The 21,496-nt window shown below is 40.6% G+C and overlaps 1 protein-coding gene across 3 annotated transcripts in view; it reads right to left on the reverse strand.

Annotated features, from left to right (window-relative positions):
• cwo (transcription factor cwo) overlaps positions 1-18,608 on the reverse strand; it is a 50,560-nt gene extending 31,952 nt beyond the window's left edge. For 2 of the 3 annotated variants that reach the window (XM_089592077.1, XM_014355360.3), the window contains exons 1-2: positions 8,487-8,604; positions 7,636-8,058 (exon numbers count right to left, since the gene is read on the reverse strand). In XM_089592077.1, the coding sequence (XP_089448203.1) occupies positions 7,636-7,700 (65 nt within the window). In that variant the 5' untranslated portion in view covers positions 7,701-8,058; positions 8,487-8,604. Of the gene's footprint in view, positions 1-7,635; positions 8,059-8,486; positions 8,605-18,213 lie in introns of those variants that run through there. The other variant, XM_089592076.1, reaches the window with a different exon arrangement.
• Positions 18,609-21,496: the final 2,888 nt, after the last annotated feature.

Below are 21,496 nucleotides of genomic sequence, written 5' to 3' on the forward strand. Positions count from 1 at the left end.
GCACTTATACACGACCGGGGCTCTAAATATAGATGCACGTCCGTCCGCGCGCACTTGTCGCTCAATGCCAGACCGGATTTTCTGGTTCTCTCTCTTTCTCTGCAGGAATGTCATATCGCCGGCTATGCGCGATCGCGTTGAAATTTTGATTTCACCGCGCCTCAACATTTCTCGATCCCATACGTTCATCCGTACAAATATATATATATGGGCCAAGCGGAAAAAATCAATGCTCTACAATGACGAGCCATCTGTGATTTTTCGCACGACTATCGTACGAGAAACGTGTTTAAATAGGCGCTGTTGCGAGTGGCTGTTGTTGTTGCTGGGCCGTAGTCTTATCTGTATATGAAAAAAGACGTTCGTGGGCAAACACGTGACTGCGCGTCAAACGCGGATTAATCGCGAAAGCGTTTAATCAGCCGCGGTCACGCGCACGTGGGAATATTTATAAACAACGGAGCGTTGAAAAAAAAAAAGAATAATGATGATGATGATGATGCTGCTACTGAAGGAATAATAAAAAATACGCGGCAGTCATAACATCGTTAATTATAACTCGAACATGAGGCCACGATAAAGCTGCACGAGTTAGCGCTACAGATTTTTTTTTTTTTTTTTCCTTCATTTTCGGTTAACCGTATTGATGTAGTGTGGATTTTCGAGGAATTGTCAAAAAGCATGAATATTTGCATACGTATGCAGACCAAATGCAGTGAGTGTAAGATGAAAGAAAAGGTCGGGAATGCCAAGTAGTACCCCACGTATATAGACGTGCCGTTCGTTTTTATGACGCACGTGATCTCTGCGCCTATCGTATGTATTAAACAGCCATGAGTTACGTCGCATGTATAATGTAACTGTATAAGTATTGCACGAAAATAAGAATAAGTTAAATATCTGAGGGATCGATGCAGCACCTCTATGCTATACTGGCTGTTTTTGTTATTACTTGCTGTACGATTTTTTTTGTACGTATTGATGAAAAAAAATTTTTTTGTGTGGTATTGATATATGTTTTAGAAAATTGAAAAACGTTAGATGATCAAAAAAGATTTGAGTTGAATACAGTACGATAAATGAGGTCACATACTTTCATTCGTAGAGGCTATTGTTTATCTGCTCGACAGCGAGGAAGCAATTAGAGGAACATTTTTACAATTCTAGATTATAATTAAAAGTTATGTTAAAAGTGTATCTATTTATTTGACTAATAAAATTTTTTCCTTCTTTGGGCCAAAAATTTACAGAAAACTTTTTTTTCCATACGCGATTTAAGAATCTGTTTTTGAGCGTATTTCGAGATAATTTCAGTAAAGTAAATTGTTTTCGAATTTCAAGGTCATTGGTTTCTTCGGTTAATATCAAGAAGCCAATGTTTTTTGCAATTATCTCTAAGATATAAAACTTGCGAATAAAAAAATTCATGATTTTAAAAAAACCTCTACAAAAACACGATGAAGAACATTTCATTCTTATAGAATGAGCCAAGGAATCTAAAACTTAAATGTCTGTATGGACTTGAAAAAACTCCAAGTACAAATTAGAAAGTTTTTTTTTCATCATTTCTGTAGATTCAACAGGGAGAAAAAATGATGACGATGAAACAGGTGTTACACCCGTGACCAATTTCTTTTTTTTTTTTTTTTTCATCCATTACCGATCCTTTTTGCGGAGTTCGCCGTATGTACATCGTCAGGTACGAAAAAACAGGTCGATACAAATCACGTGTCAACAATTAGTCAGAACAGGCCTGCTTTTAAACCAACTCTGCCCCATCACACACTTAACAACACAATAAGTACGTGAACAATCCTCCTCTGATGTTATGGCGACCGGCCGTGAAAAAAACAAAAAAAAAAAAAAAACGGTGTCAACATCACATATGTATGTACACCCGCACGATCGCACACACGTAAAACAGATCGGTATACCATACAATATGTGTTTAAAGCACAACACGCGCCATTTACCCATATATAAATCTGTCAAATGAGCCGGAAACGCGTGTGTGATTGATATCCGTGGGTTATTACGATTTCGGCCGTCGTCGTAGTCCTTGAAAGAGTAAACGCAGAACAACACGTGAAATGTTCGACACGCGCGCACTTTCGATAAACCGACCGAAAAGAGGGAGAATTTAGCGTGTATTAGCAGAGATGCGATACCACGCTGTACATAAAAAAAAAGCACGCGAAATATGTAGAGGTAGGTGTGCCTTGTGTGTATGTGTGTACGCACTGGAATAACCCGCGTGTGCAGAGTACACGCAACCTGTACCAGCCGGTTATCAATGATGTATATATATATATATATACATATTCTTGGTAAACAATTAAAATTATCTACCAACTGCGTGCTGAGTCCCTCTACTTACGTTATTTCTCTCTCTCATTTACGTTTTCGCGTACTTAAGTGGATGATAAGTACATATGCGTAACAAAATCGGCAGTAGCGTATTTAAGTGGAGAATTTTGGTGGACTATTTTTTTTTGTGCAATGACCGATTAACCGCCCATTATGTGAGTGTGTGAGCAGCGATGTATATTTGACATTATTTACGAATAAACAATACATTGCCGACTTTGTTCTGCAGGTTGCAAGTACCTACTGCGTAATATGACGTGGAATATTTCGTTGAATCGGCTTATCCCGTGTACGGACGCATAGCGCCGACGTCAGTGTCACGTGTGTGCTTTTCAGGTTTAACGAACGCGAGCCTGCAAATGAGGTCTTTGCCTTTTTTTCTTTTTTTTTTTTTTTTCATAGAGAACACACATCACACATGCATGTATTTTCTCGGAGTCACATAATGACCATTTAATTGTAAAACAAACATTATAGCCACCGCCTCACGTATACAGATGGATACCGGAATATCATCGCCAACGTTTCTATACGAGCTAATTAATCCGAGGTTGATGACCAGAGAGAGAGAGAGAGAGAGAAAAAAAAAAAGATGTATGTACTCGCGAATAACCTTATCGAGCGTACAACATTAACACATCGGACGTCGGTTTGTTTTTCTCCTCGATATAATACCTCCCTGGGTCTCGGCAGTTTCAAGCTTCGATAACGTGTGTGCGTCGTCGCATATTTTTTTTTTTTTTTTTTTTTTTTTAACTTCTTTTCGTTCTCGATCGTGTGTGCACATCTTATCGCACAAGAATCAAGATATCCAAATACCTATATATACTTAAATTATAATAATAATAATAATAATAATAATAATAATAATAATAATAATACTTGCAACGTAGATAAATCCCGGCATCGATCGCACATAATGTGTCATTGACCGCAATAAGTGCGTAGCATTTCTGATAACGAATGCCAGCGCCCTCTCTGAGTATGACAGCGAGATATTAGATATAGTTTATAACATGTAAAAAAGTATAATTCTTTATATATATATTATAGTGTACTGACCTAAGAGAGGTATATGCACTGTATTTTTCTACTTTTATGTAATTAAGTATATGTATGTATGTTTATGAGGCACGTGGGGTATTTGTGACAATTAGAGTGGGAATCCTAGAAGTAGAAATAAAAATCTCTGTACAGGAGGGCTGAAATTATCAGAACTAATATAAGATCAATTTTATGGTTAAATTTAAGGATTTTGCGGGTACAAATAAATTACACTTGGTTGAATATACAACTCAATGACATTTGATATGTAATGTCATTGCCACCAACATTCTTGCAACTGATAATGCCTGGTAATTACACGGGAAAAGCCGTTTTTACCATTTGTTTTGACTTTGACAACCTCACTGTTACGATAATAGTAATAGGAGTATGAAAACATAGCAATATAACAAAACTAACGGCGCTGTCATCTACACTTATGGTATACTTTGTGATGCCTTTGGAAGTGATAAGACGATGTTCCGCCAAGTCACCCTAAATCAAATGTGTCAAGCGCACTCTGTCCCACATAAACAATTTTGTTCTCTTTTATATTCCAATTTAATGCTTACTACCAATTAAAATCTTGGATTGTTGAGGCTTAACATACCTACTCATCAAAAAATATTACAAAAGCTCGCAATTGTTTCTTAACTTGGATCATAATGACAAATTTCGTGTTGCCACGTGGATCTGATTTTCAAATTTTCGAGAGATATAGCCCCTTATTCTTTTCGTTAATTTCCAATGTGCGACAATGCAATAACAGATTATTCTAAGAAACGTGTACACCTTCAATTCATCGTAAGGATGAAGCACAGGAGAGTTGGCATTTCTTAAAAATTATTGACGATAAAAGAGGATCGGGGGGGACGTGGATCGATTCGCTCCACCCGCGCGTACGACTATGTCTGCAATAATTTTTATTCGTGTAAAATATGCTAAACAGTGCACGTAAAAGGCGCCCAGATGCGCTATTGAAAGTGTATGGTCTTAACGACCGGGATTTCCTGAATCGTAAGTGTTGACAACGATCACAGACATTAATACAGCTGCCGGCTAAAATCAATATTTAAAGGGAAAAAAAAAAAAAATTGAAAAAGACTTGATGAAAAATGTATAAAGCATTCCTTCTCGAAAGTCTGCGCAGTTAACTGTCGGCTCGTCGACCAGCCTATTGTAGATGTATCCCCTCAAGGTTTATAAAACCATATACACATTTATGATTCGTTTTTTTTTTATTTTCAGGATTATATGCAATTAACCAATGCAGCGTAAATCCATAGAATAACAACGAGCACGTCACCTGCAAACGCGGTGATTGGGAGCATTGGAAGTATGGATTGTATTAAATATTGAAGCGCGTGAACTTGTGACGCACTTGACATCAGACTTCTAGAGGTGATTTTATGCTCGATTGATAATCATCAAGGTCTTACTGTAGCAAGTATACACGTATTCCACGTACCTCGATTGTAGAACACATTCAACTCATCGTTCCTTTTTTTCCCCCTTTTTTTCGAATCATTAATTCATTTTCATTTATTTTTCATGATTTTTCGCACAAGTTGCGTCTCACGAGACGTGCCCCGCAATGCTATTTGACCGTAACAAATTAATTATGAACCCTGTATATTTCGCGAAACCGTTATTCACCATAAACCACCACTCTAAATTATTTAAGGAACACATTCTTTTTCCCTTTCCATCTCTGTACAGTATATAATTTACAACCAAGTTGAAGGTGAACGTAAAGGACAAAATTTTTATTTTCACTTCGGAGCAAACAAAAAAAGAAAAGAAAAAATGTTACAGCTACTATAGCCTCCAGGGACATGGGCCGCAAACAACAAAGAAGCCCATTTCCGAGCCAAGCGGCCGTTGATTGCAATCATTAGGGTCACGAAGCTCAATAAGCGTTCCAAATTTATTATCTTTTTTCGTTTGGGATAAACCGATTTTGTAAAAGCCAGTCAGATCGCGATAGACGGTAATACTTTTTCGACATTCGCCGAAGTGGAAGGGAAAAAGTAGACCACACGGCAAAGGGGGCGGAGGAGGAGGGGGGGGCGATGTGTACAAGTTGTGTAAACGTTGGGCCAGAGTGAGAAACGGCAGAGATTAGAGACGTGCACGTTTAATCGGCAGCCAAGGCTCGCCGCCTGAGCGAGAACGGCCTCGAAAATTTCCGCTTTTTTTTTGTCTTTCTTTCTATTTTTATCTTCACTTCTGGCGGCCATGAACCTTTCAGCTCTTTTTTTCCATCCAACCAGACGTCTGTTACTTCAGGCACGATATAGGATTTTTCTGCCATTCACATCATTCATTTTTCACTCGAATCACCTCATAGAAGCATTTCGTGAAAACACACAACAAACTCGATACTGTTACTTGAAATTCATCACACCAGGCATCCTTAGATTCTAATGATAAAATTTTTAGTAATGTACACATGTCCTAATGATTCCGTATAATAGACTTATCACAATAGATGCAACTCTTCAAGTGATACACCCAATAAGTCAAACTTCAGCTCGTACCACTAAAACTACAATTTCAACCCGCACCCGATATCGGTCGTAGAAGTACTATTCGCGTCCAGCACGGATTACACAACACATTAGGTGTAATGTGAAGCGTGACACGTCTAACCTCCGACACTCTGAATGATTAATGCCAACGTAAATTTCTTTCCCCGTTTTTTTTTTTCGAGCAGAAAATCGATCGTCGGGAGGAAAAAGATAGGGTCGCGAGACAAGCATATTTATATATACAATATCTGCTGGCCAAAATTGGCGCAAACGTTTTGTCACATTTTAGGTCCAAAGTAAAGGTCGAGCACCTGAGTATATTTATACACTCGTCGCGCGATAACGATGATCGCTTAGTAGTTTTCCGTACTTTACGAGTCTCTTCTTTTTTTTTCCTTTTCGCCTTCTCGCTACTGCGGACTTTTTTTGCCACGAAACAACCAACTGCTTCGTAAATCTCGCTGAAAATAATTTGTAGTACAGGTATTTCGTAGATAAGCGTTTGCTTTGACCCACACACTCGTGGGACGAAGTTGAAGTCACGTGTATAACATAATATATATCCGTGTTTATTACCAAGGGTTGATTTCGTTACAGGATCCATATACGCTTTTCAAGTACAGCCACACAATGATTCAAACACACGTGTGCACGAATTTTCAAAACAAAGTGTTACCTTTACGTCACAGTTACGTCGTTGGGTTAAAGATCAAGAAACACGCACAGCTCGCGCATGTGGCCGCGGAACGGCAACTTCCGGCAAATCCCAGTCGTCGCCTAATTAGTAATCGATCGCAAAAGGATCGATTCAATTAACCGAGGAAAGTGAAACCGGGCGTTTCCGCGTACGCGCTTCGCGCGAAAGCTCGCCGATACACCGTGCACGAGAGAGTGGAGTCGCGCCCAACACACACACACACATGCATGTAAACTCTCATCGAGCGAGCCGTGTGTATCACGCGATGCAAGTCACGCGCCGTGATCGGCTCCTCTTTCGCGCGTATACATCTGCACTCGCGTTCGCTGTTGACTGCCGTTATTGTTAATTTTCTCTGCCTCGCGCCAACTCGAAATTAATATTATGAATGGAAATCTCAATCGTTCGTTTTCACCGCGTGGGATCACGTAAAGATCGGTAAGTGGGTGACTCGAGAGACATTTGCATCCCCTTTGGGAATTTCACGGTTAAATATAGGCAGGGAGGATGAAAATAATGCGTAGGCCTCGGCTTTTTCCCTCGAAAATTTTTTGACCCACTTACTTTGTTTCTAAATATACCCGAGTGGGAATTATCACCTCGAATCACTCTCGAGGAAAAGAAGACAACTGTACCTCACTTGTATGTGACTGCGAATTTTCCAATGTTACTTTCTTTTTTATCGATGAGGGACGTAGGCTTTTCGTTATTGCTTCTCATGAGAATAACAATTGATTGGTAATGTTGAAAAGAAGAAAAAAATATTCAACAGTTTGACGATAAACGAGTTATCTTTGTACCTTCGCAACGAGATAACCTGATGGAGGTGTACCTACTCTGTTGACGGCGAGTGGCTTGCCTTACTCGTCTGTTTCTACTGATACGGGAGAAAACGCCGCCACAGTCGACAAAAAAATCGAAAAAACAAAGGGAGACGAGCAAAATCACAGTGGACAACAATGATCAATAAAATAAAAAAAAATAAAAATAACTCACCTCTCGTATTTCATTGGCATGGAGTGCGTGGAGTTGTCCTCCCAGTAATTTTGTGTCTCCATCATCTTGTCCCTCCTCCTGTTGCGTAAGACAGCTCGCTGATCTTTATTCTTTCCTCCTTCTCTTCTACCTCTCCTCGTTTTGGTGCCTGCACTGCCTGCACACTCGCGATTTACCAATGTCGCGACAGAGAAATGTTTATTTTTTCCTCCGACACTTTTTTTCCCTTTAATTTTTACAACGCGTTTTTTACTCCTACAGTGGCACTTTTTAATGTTGCACGATATACCGAGAGAACCGAGCCTTTTTTCCTTCTTCTCTTATCTTTCGCACTCACTAGACCGACCGATGCAGCATAACTATAGCAGCAGGACGTTGCACCGTGGCCGACGCAGTAGTTGTCGTCGCGCCTGTTTTCGACTTCTGGAAATTTAAAAAAAAAAAAAAGAAAAAGAAAAAAAAAAACATGTTGTTAGTAATTGAATAAGTTTTTTTTCTCGTATAATTTGCTCGCTATGATTATTTATGAGCGTGAAGTGGCGGAAGCGATAGATGAAGGGTTATAAAAAAAAAAAAAAAAAAAAAAAAAAAACGCTCGAACTGTCTGTTTGATTTGAATAATGAGTTGCGTGGGCCGATTTTTAATCATAAATCGAATTGTCATGTGAGTGCGTGTAAAATAAAATTGAGTAAATATATCCATCGAATGGAAGAACAAAAAATACGTTGGTAAAATTATGCGTTATGAATTTTATAATGGTTAATTTTCCACTGGATCCTTAAAAAACTAGATCATCGATCCCACACAAAAAAAAAGTCACAGTCAAAGTTGAAAATCCACATTAGCTTACCATAAAGAGGGGCAAAAAACGCCGCATCTACCGACACAGGTGCTCAAATGTGGTATACAAAGCGTAAATGTTACGTACGCAGCAAAACGCTGTCGTTGGAAAGAACGAATGAATAAAAAAAAAAAAAAAAAAGAAAGAAAATTCGCACTCGAGGAGCGTTCTTTCGGGCATGTGCTAACCCACGATGACACAATACACGCGACGTACACCACGAATAGAAAATAGACGAAAAATCGAGTAAGTATAGGTACAGGTATGGGGTGTGTGTATATATATGCGTAAATTGTAGACCAGCGGCGTGTGGAGAGGAGGTTAAATTGTCGTCGGCGACTCACGCAGGCACTGACATACTGATCGGGGTACACGCAAGCTGGGCTACGGAGTATATTAGGTGGGGAAGAAGGAAGAGGAGAGAGAAAGCCGCAGCCATAGCCAGTCGGTTGGTGAGTAGGAGGCGCGAGGCGCGACCATACGTCGGCGGCCGGTGGCTCTGTCTCTCTCTCTCTGTCTTCTTCACGGTTATTATATTTATATGTGTACCTATAGACACACTTTATATATGTACTTATGATCACGGGGACAGCGATGATAATCGTGAAAGGCTCTGTCTGGTCGTCGCTGATGGATTATTTATTTTTTTCCTCGTTAGACGAGCTCATATAAGCGGGTCTGTCTGTGCGTGGATTTGGAGACGATCAATTTTTATTTTTCGCTCAATGTCTCGAGCTCCTTTTTTCTCCTTCGACCAATAGATCGAGTGTTTTTTTTTTTTTTCTTTTAAATCATCGATAACTCAAGCGATGATTGATTCGGATATTCGCGATGGACCAATATGTTGTTGGTTTTTTTTTTTTTTTTTTTTTTGTTTTTTTTGTTTTTTTTTGTAGCGCCGATCGGATCGAGTTTTTCAATGAAATCGTGTCGCGACGATTCGATGGAAAAAAAAAGTTTTTAGTAGAACGCAGCGTAGGTGGTTGCAATGATGTGCTCAACATATTGACGGTGACAAAACGTTGGAACGTAACACGAACGCAATAAATGAACATCAAATCGAGTATATGCTGCAAGAAGAGCGAAACATATTTATGGATGTAAACATTTTTTACGATTTGCTACAAAACTGCAAAAGCTCTAAATTTTACAAAATAAAAAAAACGGAAGACTTTTACCAAAAAAAAAAAAAAAAAAAAAAAAAAAAACTTACTTCCCAAAAAATTATTCATTAACATAATCCAAACGGAATAACGAGACTCAGCTTGGACAAAGTTCATCCCAACACTTTCCAGTGTTATATAATTAAAAAATTCCTCGATCCTTTTTTACTCAAAATCACGTTAAAATTCGCGAGGCTATTGTTCTTTTTCTGTTTCTCATAATTTTTTAAAAATTGATTTACGAATCCAAATCCTAGGCAATACTCGTACCCATAAGATTTCACCCCAATACCATCTCTTATTTATGCATCACATGGTTAAAATTACAACTACTCATCAGTACCTGCCGTACTCGACTTGCGAACGAGACCGTCAGACCAAACGTGCATCCAAGAGTCAACTGCAAAGCACAAAAGTAACACTGAGCACTTGAAAACCCAAAAAAAAAAAAAGAAAAAAAAATCACACTCACTGGCGCACCGAAACAACAAATAGTAAAACAAAAAAGAAGCACCAAAGTACTGAACAAAAAAACTGTAACAAAGTCACCAGCGGATGATTTGCACCATATTCTCCACCGCACGGCAAGGCGCACGTTTCGCGCAACAGAGAAGCGAGCACTCGAGCGTCGAGAGCGAAAGCCACCTCGGCTCGGCCCCACGGCAAAGTTGTCACGCGCGTGTTATCAATTGCTCATCGTCAGGTGATAGGCGCGCGTCGCGAATACACCGAACGGTGGAGGCGACAACCGCAGTCCCGGCCAAAGCGATCCCAAGGGGAATCGGCGCCTGTGCAGCTTTAGCCCCGGCGCTAAATTTAACCGACCAAAGGCATTCGGGTAATTGGAGCGGACGAGTTTGTATGTACATAAGAGCGCCGGCGGCTAGCGGCGCCGCATAAAAAAAAAAGTTTCTTTTCTTTTATTCTCTCGGACAAGGATTTTGTCGCTCGAACTCGCTGACTTTGTCCCACATACTATTCGCACACGCGCGCAATTATCACAGAATTGAGAAAAAAAAAACAGCATAAAATCGCACTGAACTGAGCTCGAGCAGTGATGTACCAAACTGTACAGGTGATAAAATTCAAAGACGGTTCCACACAAGTATGATTGTCGTTTGCATATTATCGCGGTATGTACACAAGCAAACGGAGCAGCGATCGGTTGGAGCGAGTGAGAAAGAATTATCCAGTGTAGAGATAAGACTCCGTGCACCTTTGCGGCTGATGTTCGCGAATAAAAAATCTTCCATCTGGTTGTTTCGATTGAACGAAAAAAATACTGCACAGCTGGGGTACTTGGGTGTACATTTTAACGAAGACACAGATTTCGTTTCCAACTTTGCCCAATTTTTGCTAGTCTCCGAATCGTTTTTAGAAAATTTGTAAATGTACGTACCATTGTCAATTTGTTTCAGAGCATATTGTAAGAGCGTATTGCGAATCAACGAAAAATCAATCACGTAAGCATATACATGTACTGAACAACGGAGGAATAACAAAAATTGACCACATCAAAACATCTAATTGGCTAAAAATTTTAACATGCATACATATATAGGTACAGCACTGCACATAACGTGTACACGAGTTTATTATGTTTATTCTGCAATCTAGGTGTGCATGATAAAGCTAACATACGCGCATGTATACACTTTTATTCTTGCGTATACGATCTTACATTGCAGCCCCGCGAGGTATAGCAAAGAGTTTAAACGCACCATCTGTTGTGGTATGCATTATAGTTTACTTAGCCCTGTTTCTCTCTCTCTCTCCCTCTTTCTCCTCCGTTGCTCCACTTTGTTCATTTCTTTTCGCGTTAGAGAGAAAGAGAGCTGCTGGTGCACGCGTTTCTGTTCACTTTTCAAGTGCGGCTTCGTCGTAATCCTCCCCTCTCGAGCGTATATACTCAGTACACGACAGTGTGCGAGGTAGTTTAATAAATAAATTTCATTGAACTCTTGTGACTCATTGGTACTTTGTTTACTCGACTATGTGGAACGTGCAAAGTGGAAAAAGAAAGTCATTGGCTCACAGAGATTAATATAATGGCATGCAAGTACCCGTTGGTAGTGTTGAGATGGAGCAGCGTGTGGCTGGTTGGACGAGCTAGAGCTCTTGTGTGCACGATTTGCGTATGTTTATCTGTTTTACTTATTTGCCAATCGAAATTCATCACGGAAAAGGGAAAATTAAACAAACAAAATTTTTTTTTTTTTTTTTTTTTTAATTTAGTTTTTCCTAATGGCAAAAATATAAGAGTTTACGTCACTGTTCAAGTAGAGAAATAATTTTAGAGTATACAGTTAAGTACTTATAATAGGATTGGGAAGCTTTTGTCAAGCCTATAAATCGTTACACTGTACAGTAAATTCTCATAACTTCCGAGGCTTGACATGTATGCACCTGTAGCCGAAAATCTGTACATGTACATACTCACGTTAGGGTGAATATGACACGTCCATGAATAATGGTGCACCATTGTTACTCTCAGGATACAAAAAAGTAGAGCATGATAAAAAAAAAAAAAAAACTTGGCGTACGCCATACACATGAATAAAATTTGTCAAGGTCATATTTTTATTTCTATTTTAAGTCAACGTAAGTAAAAAAACAGGTCACAACTCTACAAGCCTTAGTGAGAAAATGTCACTATATTCGCGATCATTAAAAACGCGTGACCGCAATTTGACTCGAGCGTATCGTGTCGCCATCTGAAACGCTTGATAACAAACACCCACAAAGTTAATACACGTGACAGAACTTGGATCGTTGTTATCACCGGTATTCGATGCACGTAAAACGATTGACTAAAAATCGACTTTTCGGTCATTTTCAAGAACAGCACTGTATATCGCTCGAACGTAGCAACGATAACAATCAGCTGGCGGAGATTAGATTGCCGAGATAAATGTGACGAAAGAAAAGGAAAAAAAAAAAAAATCCCATCTTCATTCTCATAACAACAAAACGTGTACATTGTACGTGAAAACTGTAAGACGCGCGTATGCGTCGAGAGGTGACGCAACATTTTTGCACAATCGCGTGAAATGTAAACTAATTACGCGCAACGCAAACGTGTGGCCGTATTACATTTTTCGTCTCCATTTGCAACAACAAGCAAGAATAATCGCGTTAGTGGTAATCGTCACCGGGATCGCGCGGCCACCACGGGGCGTCTTATCAATCAGAGAGGATTTAATATTGAATACAGGACGATAGAGAGAGAGAGAGAGAGAGAGCTGTTGGCTCGATTAAATTCTCAACCGGCAGTGTAATCGGGATAAGCATGTGACCTGTTCGCCGCAGATAACGACTTGTACCTACGTTACGCATGTACATAAATACATGATCGAACGAAACGTGTTGAGCTTCTTCGGAGGGGATACGTAGCTTCGAGTGACCCCCTTCTGATTGTATACTTTTACGTAAGTGCTCATCGGGTCTGATCAATAATTCATTATTAATCGGAGTAATTTTTTTTTTCTTCATTAAAATATTATGCATCGTTGTTATTACCATGCACCCTTCATTGGAACAATGAACTGATCGATTATAGTGCTGTATGGAAGTAAGCAAGCGCACCAGTAGATAGTGTCCGAAATTGGTAAGACGCAGGCTGTATGTATACTCTACTGGTACGACGATGGGTGAAAAGCTTTCTGATGAATCTTAAAATATTATTTTTAAAGTGCATTTTGTGCAAAGAGAAACGGACCGATACGCAATAAAACGTCCCCACGCAATGATCAGACTTCGGTTGGTCTTACCACAATCAAACCGCATCTACTTAGAAGCCATCGAGCGCACTGATTTTCAATGGTTCGCGTGCTTGCTTTCCCTGTGAAATGAAGAATAGCGAAATATAATTATTATCATACATGTAACTAACGACAACGTTCACAAATTTACATAATATGTTATGTACGAGCACCAAAAACTGTACAAGGTAAGTAAGTGCAATGACTAAACTGTTTTATTGACACCTAAAAGTAAGTAGTGTACGGTAGTTGGCGAGGCGACAGAAAAACCGAACTGGCCGTATAATAGGCAAAACCTTGCAAACGTCGAGCTTTACATTGCTCCTACAGTATTGGTAGTGTTGGTAGGTTTTTTTTTTTTTTTTTTAACTTATTGGCAACACCGACATCAGGAGTCGATTTCAGCCAAAAGTGTTGGTGTTAGGTGGAAGTACCGTGGAGAGCTCCCCCATTGGTTGTGTATGTATATACTTAAGGCGCTGCCACGCTGCGCGACACGTGCGCGTGATGTCATGCACACGCGCCCGCAGAAACACACACACCCAAGTATATGAGGAAATCCACAAAAAATACCCCGTTTTTGTTTCCCGTTTTAATAAAAAAATATATATTTTACACGGTATCACTACATATCTACATATGATATGTGTTAATCGCGAAAAAAGGGTGTCAACCTCACTCAAACCCGTGTTCAAAATTTTTTCCTCTTACATCACACTACGAGTACAATGAGCCCGGTTTCAAGGGGGTGCCTCAAAAAAAAATTTTTTTTATCAACATGGGGAACAAAAACAAGATATTTTTTGTGGATTTCCTCGTGTACAGTGTAGACAAATCATCTAGCCGTATGGCTCTTGGTCGGTCACGAGAGCACTGTGTGCGCTCCCCCCAGTCACGTGTCCAGTCACGCGCTCCGAAATCTCTTTTTTTTCTCTCTCTCTCTTTCTCCCTCGCTCTCTGGCTTTCTTACACATACGTATACAGCCACCTATTACACTGCCCGAGTTTTTATACGTATATGTATATGAGGTAAGTACAACGCTCACTTACGACAGCTTGCGGACGAGCGATGTACCTACACATGTAAGTACAAATGTCAATAATTGCTGGTACACGTGAACCAGAAAGGCCCTTGCTGCGCGACGTTTTTTGCCCCTGCCTACCAATGTCAATAAGCTTGACTTTTCCCCTCTGGCTCTTGTTTTGACATTCGGTTTCGTATATTTTCGAATGTCGCGTTTGTTCGCCTGCGATATCTCGATCGTAAGGGCCATCGGAGCTAGAAATTCCGACCAAAGCGACGATGACGATGCACGGAAAAAAAAAAAGCGAGAAAAGAGGGTTTTTTTTTTTCCTTAGACTTGGGCAATAAGTCGAGACGACGAGCAAAACAATAGGAGATCCATCAGGATCATCCGAGGCGACTAATATCGTCACGAGTGTTGGCCGATTAGAGACAACGAGGGGCCAACTTTGACGATGACTGAATCGCTGAAATATACACGTGCAAAAGGCGTGTACTGTTCAAAAACACCTCGGACACACCCACGGGCTATTTGCCCCCTAATGGTACTTTCAAGCATCGTATCGTCGACAAATTGTCATACAGGTATCGGTGTGTAATGTGCATAAAACGCCGTACATTCATATATGTATACGTGAAAAATCAAATGGTGTATAAAGCGCTCGTCAATCCATCGAATTTGGGCGCAAGTTACACGTGTGGAACAATAGTGTTGTATCACTTTTGTTAAAACCCATGACGCGCATGGCAAATTAATCTTCAAACGAGGCCGACGATTCCAAGTTATCGTTAAACACATATTTTTATTGCGTAAGTATATGGTAGACGGGATTTTTTTTTTTTTTTAATCTCCGAGCATACGTGAAAGAGTGACAAGTGCTTGGATGAAAAGAAATTTCGTCGGCGCGTGAACCACATTCCTCCATGAAACCATATAGGTAAAGTTCGAATGCCATTCGTGCGGGGTAATGTGTAATATCTACACCCGCAAACGTTAAAAGCAAACGACTTGTACGCGTCAATAGATATCCAAGCGATTGTCGTGACTATTGAAATCGCCACACCGAAAGTCATCTCAATGTTTCATTCACCAATTTTTACGTAACTAGGACGCATAAGTAGTATCGGCACGACGAGCTGAGTTTTGTTTTCCTCGAAACTCAAAAAATCAGGAAGGAAAATGTTCAATCGACGACTTGGCCCATTCATTTTTCCGGGCGTTTACATAAATTTTTGCGCAAATTGTATGACAAAAAAAAAACATCGAAAAACAGTGTCCATGTAACGACAATCGCAAAAATAAATCCACTTGTTCAAACACCACGACGGTGGGGGGAAAAAAAGTAAAGAAAAAAAAAGGCAATCGTCCTTGAGCGAGATCGTCCACGATCGATCGTAACATTAACCCATACATGAGCGCGCGAACTCATACATGGGAGGGGGGAGGGGAGGAGAGAGAAAACGTCTAAATTTAGTTTTGCCGCTGGAATCTAAAAACGTGGAATCTCCGATGCATAATTCAAACTCACATACAGACACACTCGTAGGAGCTGTGCAGGCTTATTTATATACCCAACGACAAGATGATTTCGCGCAACACCAACTCTTTTCCCGCACTTGTAACGTACGTGAAGCGGTTGGGGAATTTCGCGCACAAGCATTGGTATATATCGGGAAGCTTCTTATCGCGTCTTATCTTCCGTTTGTTCGGTCTATTTTTTTTTCTCTCTTCGCGGGCGGCTAGATAAAATCGTTTTGAGGAAAAAAAAAATACTCGTCATCGTGTTTGTCTGGATTTCCACGCGTCGCGAACAAAACGATCGTTGGTTCGATCGAAATCGTTGGAAAACGTTTTATAAATACACGTGCGCGCGAGTCATCGCCTACGACCCACGTGGTTGTTAATGTGACTTCCGGAAACACTTGTTGCCGTGCACCATCATCATCGTCGTCGTTGCTGCCTATTTCAGCCAACCGTGAAACCCTGACGTGCATGGGTATAACAATATATAATAACGAGTACACATCCTCGAGCAGATATATACAGCGTGAAAAATACATCACACTGTGCTCGATACTTCGCGCCCAAATTGGTGAAAAAAAAAAAATCTCATAAGTAGCTCTACGCACGCGTCGTGACCACTTTGATTTCTCTTGAATTACAAAGCGTTGCATGCAAAGATCTTACCTATACAATTACTCCAAGCCCAATTTGGTATATTAGCGTGGGGCCGATATACATAAATGTGGGCCATTTAAACCATACACGTGCGCCCGTAGCTCGATCGTTTTTCTCGGTATAAACGTGCTCTAACTTATTACCGCTTTTTTTTTCTCTCCGCCTCCCGATGCTATTTTTGCGCCAAGAGGTGCAAGCGCGTCGTTATACCGTTCTCGTGCATCGCAGATTACAACATGTGTGTATTGTACGTGTGCTGGAATTTTTTCACGTTGAACTCGCGTATGTTCGTGCAACGTGCGCTCGCGACCGATCATTGTCATCGCGACGCGCTAATTGCGCTGTTGATCGGAGGAGAGAGGACGATATGCGCGATAGATATAAGTGTGTATATATATATAGTAGCAGTGGCTTTTGACACGTGCAGGCGTCCGTCCGTCTGACTAATTCAAGACGTGACTACTGCCAAGCTAAAAAAACAACGGGCCGGTGTACGCCATTAACATTTCCTGTATACCAGATGTGATGGACAGATATCGCGATTGAGTAGTTGGTAAAAATGATGCATCATTCGTGGTCATTTCCTCCCCGCGTATCGACTATATTTATACACTAAATCCTCCGCCACCCTCGCACCAACAACCACGCATATATCACCCCCTTGTGTCCCTGATCCATCGTTCATGCACATATATAATATAAGAAAACACGCGTTCAGAGGCAAAGAGATATGTGTGTGTGTGTGTACTTATATAGAGTATAGGCACGTATTGCGCGCACGTGCGGCTCGGGGACCGAGAGCGTGCGCTGCCGCGTGACCACCGCTGGCTAGACCGCCCTTCTCTCTCTCTCGTATTTTCCGCGCTGCTGGTCGAGCCCCGCACGTGGATCGCGGCGCGCTATCTCTCTCAGTCTCGCTTTGTTATTTTACACTCGTACACGTACACTGCTCGTGTATATAATATTTGTATATGTGTGTGTGTGTGTGTGCACTTGTAGTGCGTATGCCTGTGTGTTTTTTCGGTGATTTTGCAAGCGAGGCGATGATGGTTTGAAAAAGGCTCCATTGGTATAGCTTATGTTATAGGTATAATGGCAATTCGTTTTCGTTGAATTAAAGAGAAAAAAAAAAAAAAAGAGAGAAAAAAAGGTAAAGGAAATTTGCTTCTCGAGATAAAAAAAAAAAAAAAAATTAGTGAAAGAGAGTTGAGGAAACAATCAAGTGCAAAAGCCGAAGCAATGCGTACAGATAGATAGATAGAAAGAGAAATATATAGGCATGCACGTATATATAAACATTGCGCAGAGATAAAACAACTTACGGATGGAAGATCCAACTTACTCTTTCACACCACGTGAATAATTCGTCTGAAAGCGTACAAGTGAAACAAATCCAACGGTAAGGTATATAGACGAAAAATATATACTTACAGTTCAAGTTACGGGGGGGGGAGGGCATTATTTCGGAAAAATCGTCGAGTGTAGGCACGATAGCTACAATTCGTGAAAACAAAGAACCGTAGGAATTCGAGATATCTGGAACCTTGGACAAATTAATGTGCTCATATGTGGCGCGCGTGGCTAGTTAGAAAAATCATTTTGGTCCTACCAGTACAGTCCGTGACTACTTATCCCAGCTTGGCGGCTGTCCCGCTCCTTGATCTTTTTTTTTTTCTTTCTCCTTCTGGCCTTTTCGCTCTGGCTATCCCATGTTTCCGGTGTCCAAAAGTATGTTCATCCGTACACGGTCACTTGAAAAATCAATTGAGCAAAGAAAAAAAAAAAAAAGTGAACAACGAACAACAAATGGGGAAAAAAGGAAAACCGTCGACTCATAAACTAAGCACACGCGCAACAAGAGAATCTTAGCCAATCGGCAAGGGAGCGAGTATATAGACCGGTGTGCTCGAAAGCGTATATGTATATATGTAGCACACACACACACACACGGTATATAATATACAATGCAAAATAAGTGCAGGTGAGGTACCTTCTCCGCGACCGCCTGAGTATAAGCGACTGTGCCGCGTAGCGTACCAGCGCCGTCCGAGTGGCAATACAATACGGCAGGGGTATATAGAGGAGTCACGTGTAACGTGTAATGTAACGCGGCAAACAGCTTCTCTCTCTCGATACTCTCCCCCATACATACTGCCCGCTGTATCGATTGTCCAGCCCCCTTCCACCCTGCACTCGTACTCACTTTCATGTATTTTTGCTTCCTATGTATATGTTGTGTAGATTGTACGCAGATCATGCATTGCTTGTTGTTTATTCTTGATACCATTCATAATTTAATTTTTTTTTTTTTTTTTTTTTTTTTTTTCGTTCTCTCGCCCATCACGTGTATTATCATTCGCACAATTGAACACAACATTACAATCGTCATCCTGTGTGGGGCGATACATATTTTATTTGTACAGAAAATGAGTCAAGTCGTCGCGTGGTGGAAGCATGTGCAAATCTATAAATACCTATACTTGGGCGTTTATGGAGAAAAACGCGTGTCAACTACACGCGTCGCGTTATACAAGCATATACCTACACGCGACACTCGATGCTCGATTATGCTGCTTGCCTATACTTACGACTCGGGATGGAAATTTTCTCTCAATGTAACTTTTTGTATCTATACGGGGGTAACGTGTGAATACATTGCGCGCCTGCGGTATTCCGTTGACGCTTTCTCCCGACAAAATTTTTTGTTTTGCACTGGTCAGTACAGTTGCAACAGCGTACTTTTGCGGTTGGATTCGCGGACTTTTACGACTTGCAACGTTTTGTCCCACGCATTTAGACCGCAAGGGCTTTTTCCGAAAAAATTTTTCCGCCTTGTTTTTTTTTTAATGATTTCTTCGAGGAACCTGGTCACGTGTATCGCCACCGACCCTCTAAAAGAAAGAAGCAGTACATTATACACCTAGAAACTGATGTTTTTTTTTTTTTTTTTTTTTTTTTCAGAACATACAATAAATGAATAAATTGTTAAATTTTTTTTAAAAACCACAAGTATCTTGTTTCATTATTTGTCCCATAAATATGTTAAATGCTGTAAAACGATTTTTCGCGGCTAATGGAGTGATAATAATTTTACATATAGACTCTTGTGTAAACTAGTTAATTTTCCACGTTACAGCGAAAACGTTGTTTTTTTTTTTTCTCTTTGAATATATGTTTTTCTTTTCGATGAAGCTTTCCAAATGCAAACGATTAAGATGAAAATATACGTCGCTCATGCCGCTTCAACATTACATTGCTAAGACAACCACGAATCTTTCACGAAACGCAAAAGATTCCTCGGTGTGCATTGAAATTCGAAATTTGCCTTTGCTTGGCGACGCGTAATCGTAAACTTATTAGCATATCGCATTGTTCCTAATAATAGCTTGAGCACCGACGTTCAAGTCGCGTCACGAGTAACTGCAAACATTATCACGAGACCGGCGACCCGGCGTAATTTATTTTTCTTTCTCGAGTTGTGCGATTGCTCCCCATATTGTATAGCCTTTTCACCACCAGGTGGATGTACGCCAATATTCAACATTTATGGCATGAAAAAACGTGTGGCCAAGTCATATGGGTGATGTATATATTGTTGATCGTTTGTTTTTGACATTGAACTGTTAACGACGCGATACGCACGATTTCGTGTACCCAATCGACATTGTTGTTATCAGCAGCCAAGCAATGTCAAGTGAAGCGCAATCAATCGGTGTACGAGTCATATCCGTGAAAATTGTATAGCGCACACAAAAAACGAAAATAGATCCTTGAGAGTTTTCGAATTTCCACTGCAAAAATCGGCAGTTCGGAGGCATCAAAAGGCCCGCTCTTTCTCGAACGTTTTCCAACGAATAACCCATCATCAGCGACGCGACAAACATAAAACGCTTACATAATTAAACGTGTCAGAGAGAGCGCGCTCAAACTTTCCGTGTAGCGTCTTCGAGCAAGGCGCGATATTGTACTATATCGGACTCCAGACTTTGCGCAAAAAAAAAAAAAAAAAATTTTTTTTAATAATACAAAAGGCAACAACGAAAAGCCGAACAACGTGAGAGCGCGCGCACGCGTCCGCAACCTTGAGGAGTCGAGATATATTATACTTATATGCTTGTGCAAAAGAGAGAAACGTGACGGCTCTCTCGAGAGAGAGAGTATATGTACGTGCGAGTACAGTATAGGTTTCGATGTGCCGATCGCGAGAGCTGGATGCTATAATGTACAAAGCGAGAATGGTGCACCGGTGCACGTGCACATTTTATGTTATATACCTTGAGCGTATATAATCTCGTAATTGCAGAAGGAAAGGTGTATTTTCACGGATGAATTGAGGAAATGGGAAGCAAATTCAGGGATCCCGTGCAATCATAATTGAATTTTTTTTATATATGTACATAGGGAGCTCCGGTCGGGACGAGATGGTTTCTGTTGCGGAGGAAAGTATATGTACCTACTACAACAACTTTTGCAACTGGAGAAACAATTTTGAGGATGCATCGACTGGAAACGACTTGTACAAATTCTCACTTGTTGACGAATGATTGCGTGTCAAGCACAACAAAAAGGGCAAAGTTATGTACACATACTATAATCGTTGCGGGTTATCAAAGCAGACGTGTTTGCGTGTTACGTATCATTGTTTTTCTGGAGCAGCGCTATATATCGGAAAACGTGAGAGCCATTGAAAATAGTCACGTTTGGCGGCTCATGGCTGCCGCATTATGTGCGAACGTATGGATATATAACTGTTTGCTTACCTACATCAACACGTGACAACCGAATGCATTTCAAAGCTTTAGCGAGCGCTGCCATTAACTAGTCCGACTCGTCATCAACAGATCTATGCTTCATGAGCGATGCATTCCATCCTCGAATCAAAAGTGATGCTA

The sequence above is a fragment of the Copidosoma floridanum genome, unplaced genomic scaffold (assembly GCF_036245765.1).
Source record: "Copidosoma floridanum isolate Cflo_tuat_1 unplaced genomic scaffold, Cflo_Japanese_pri ptg000014l, whole genome shotgun sequence".
Classification (NCBI taxonomy): Eukaryota; Metazoa; Arthropoda; class Insecta; order Hymenoptera; family Encyrtidae; genus Copidosoma; species Copidosoma floridanum.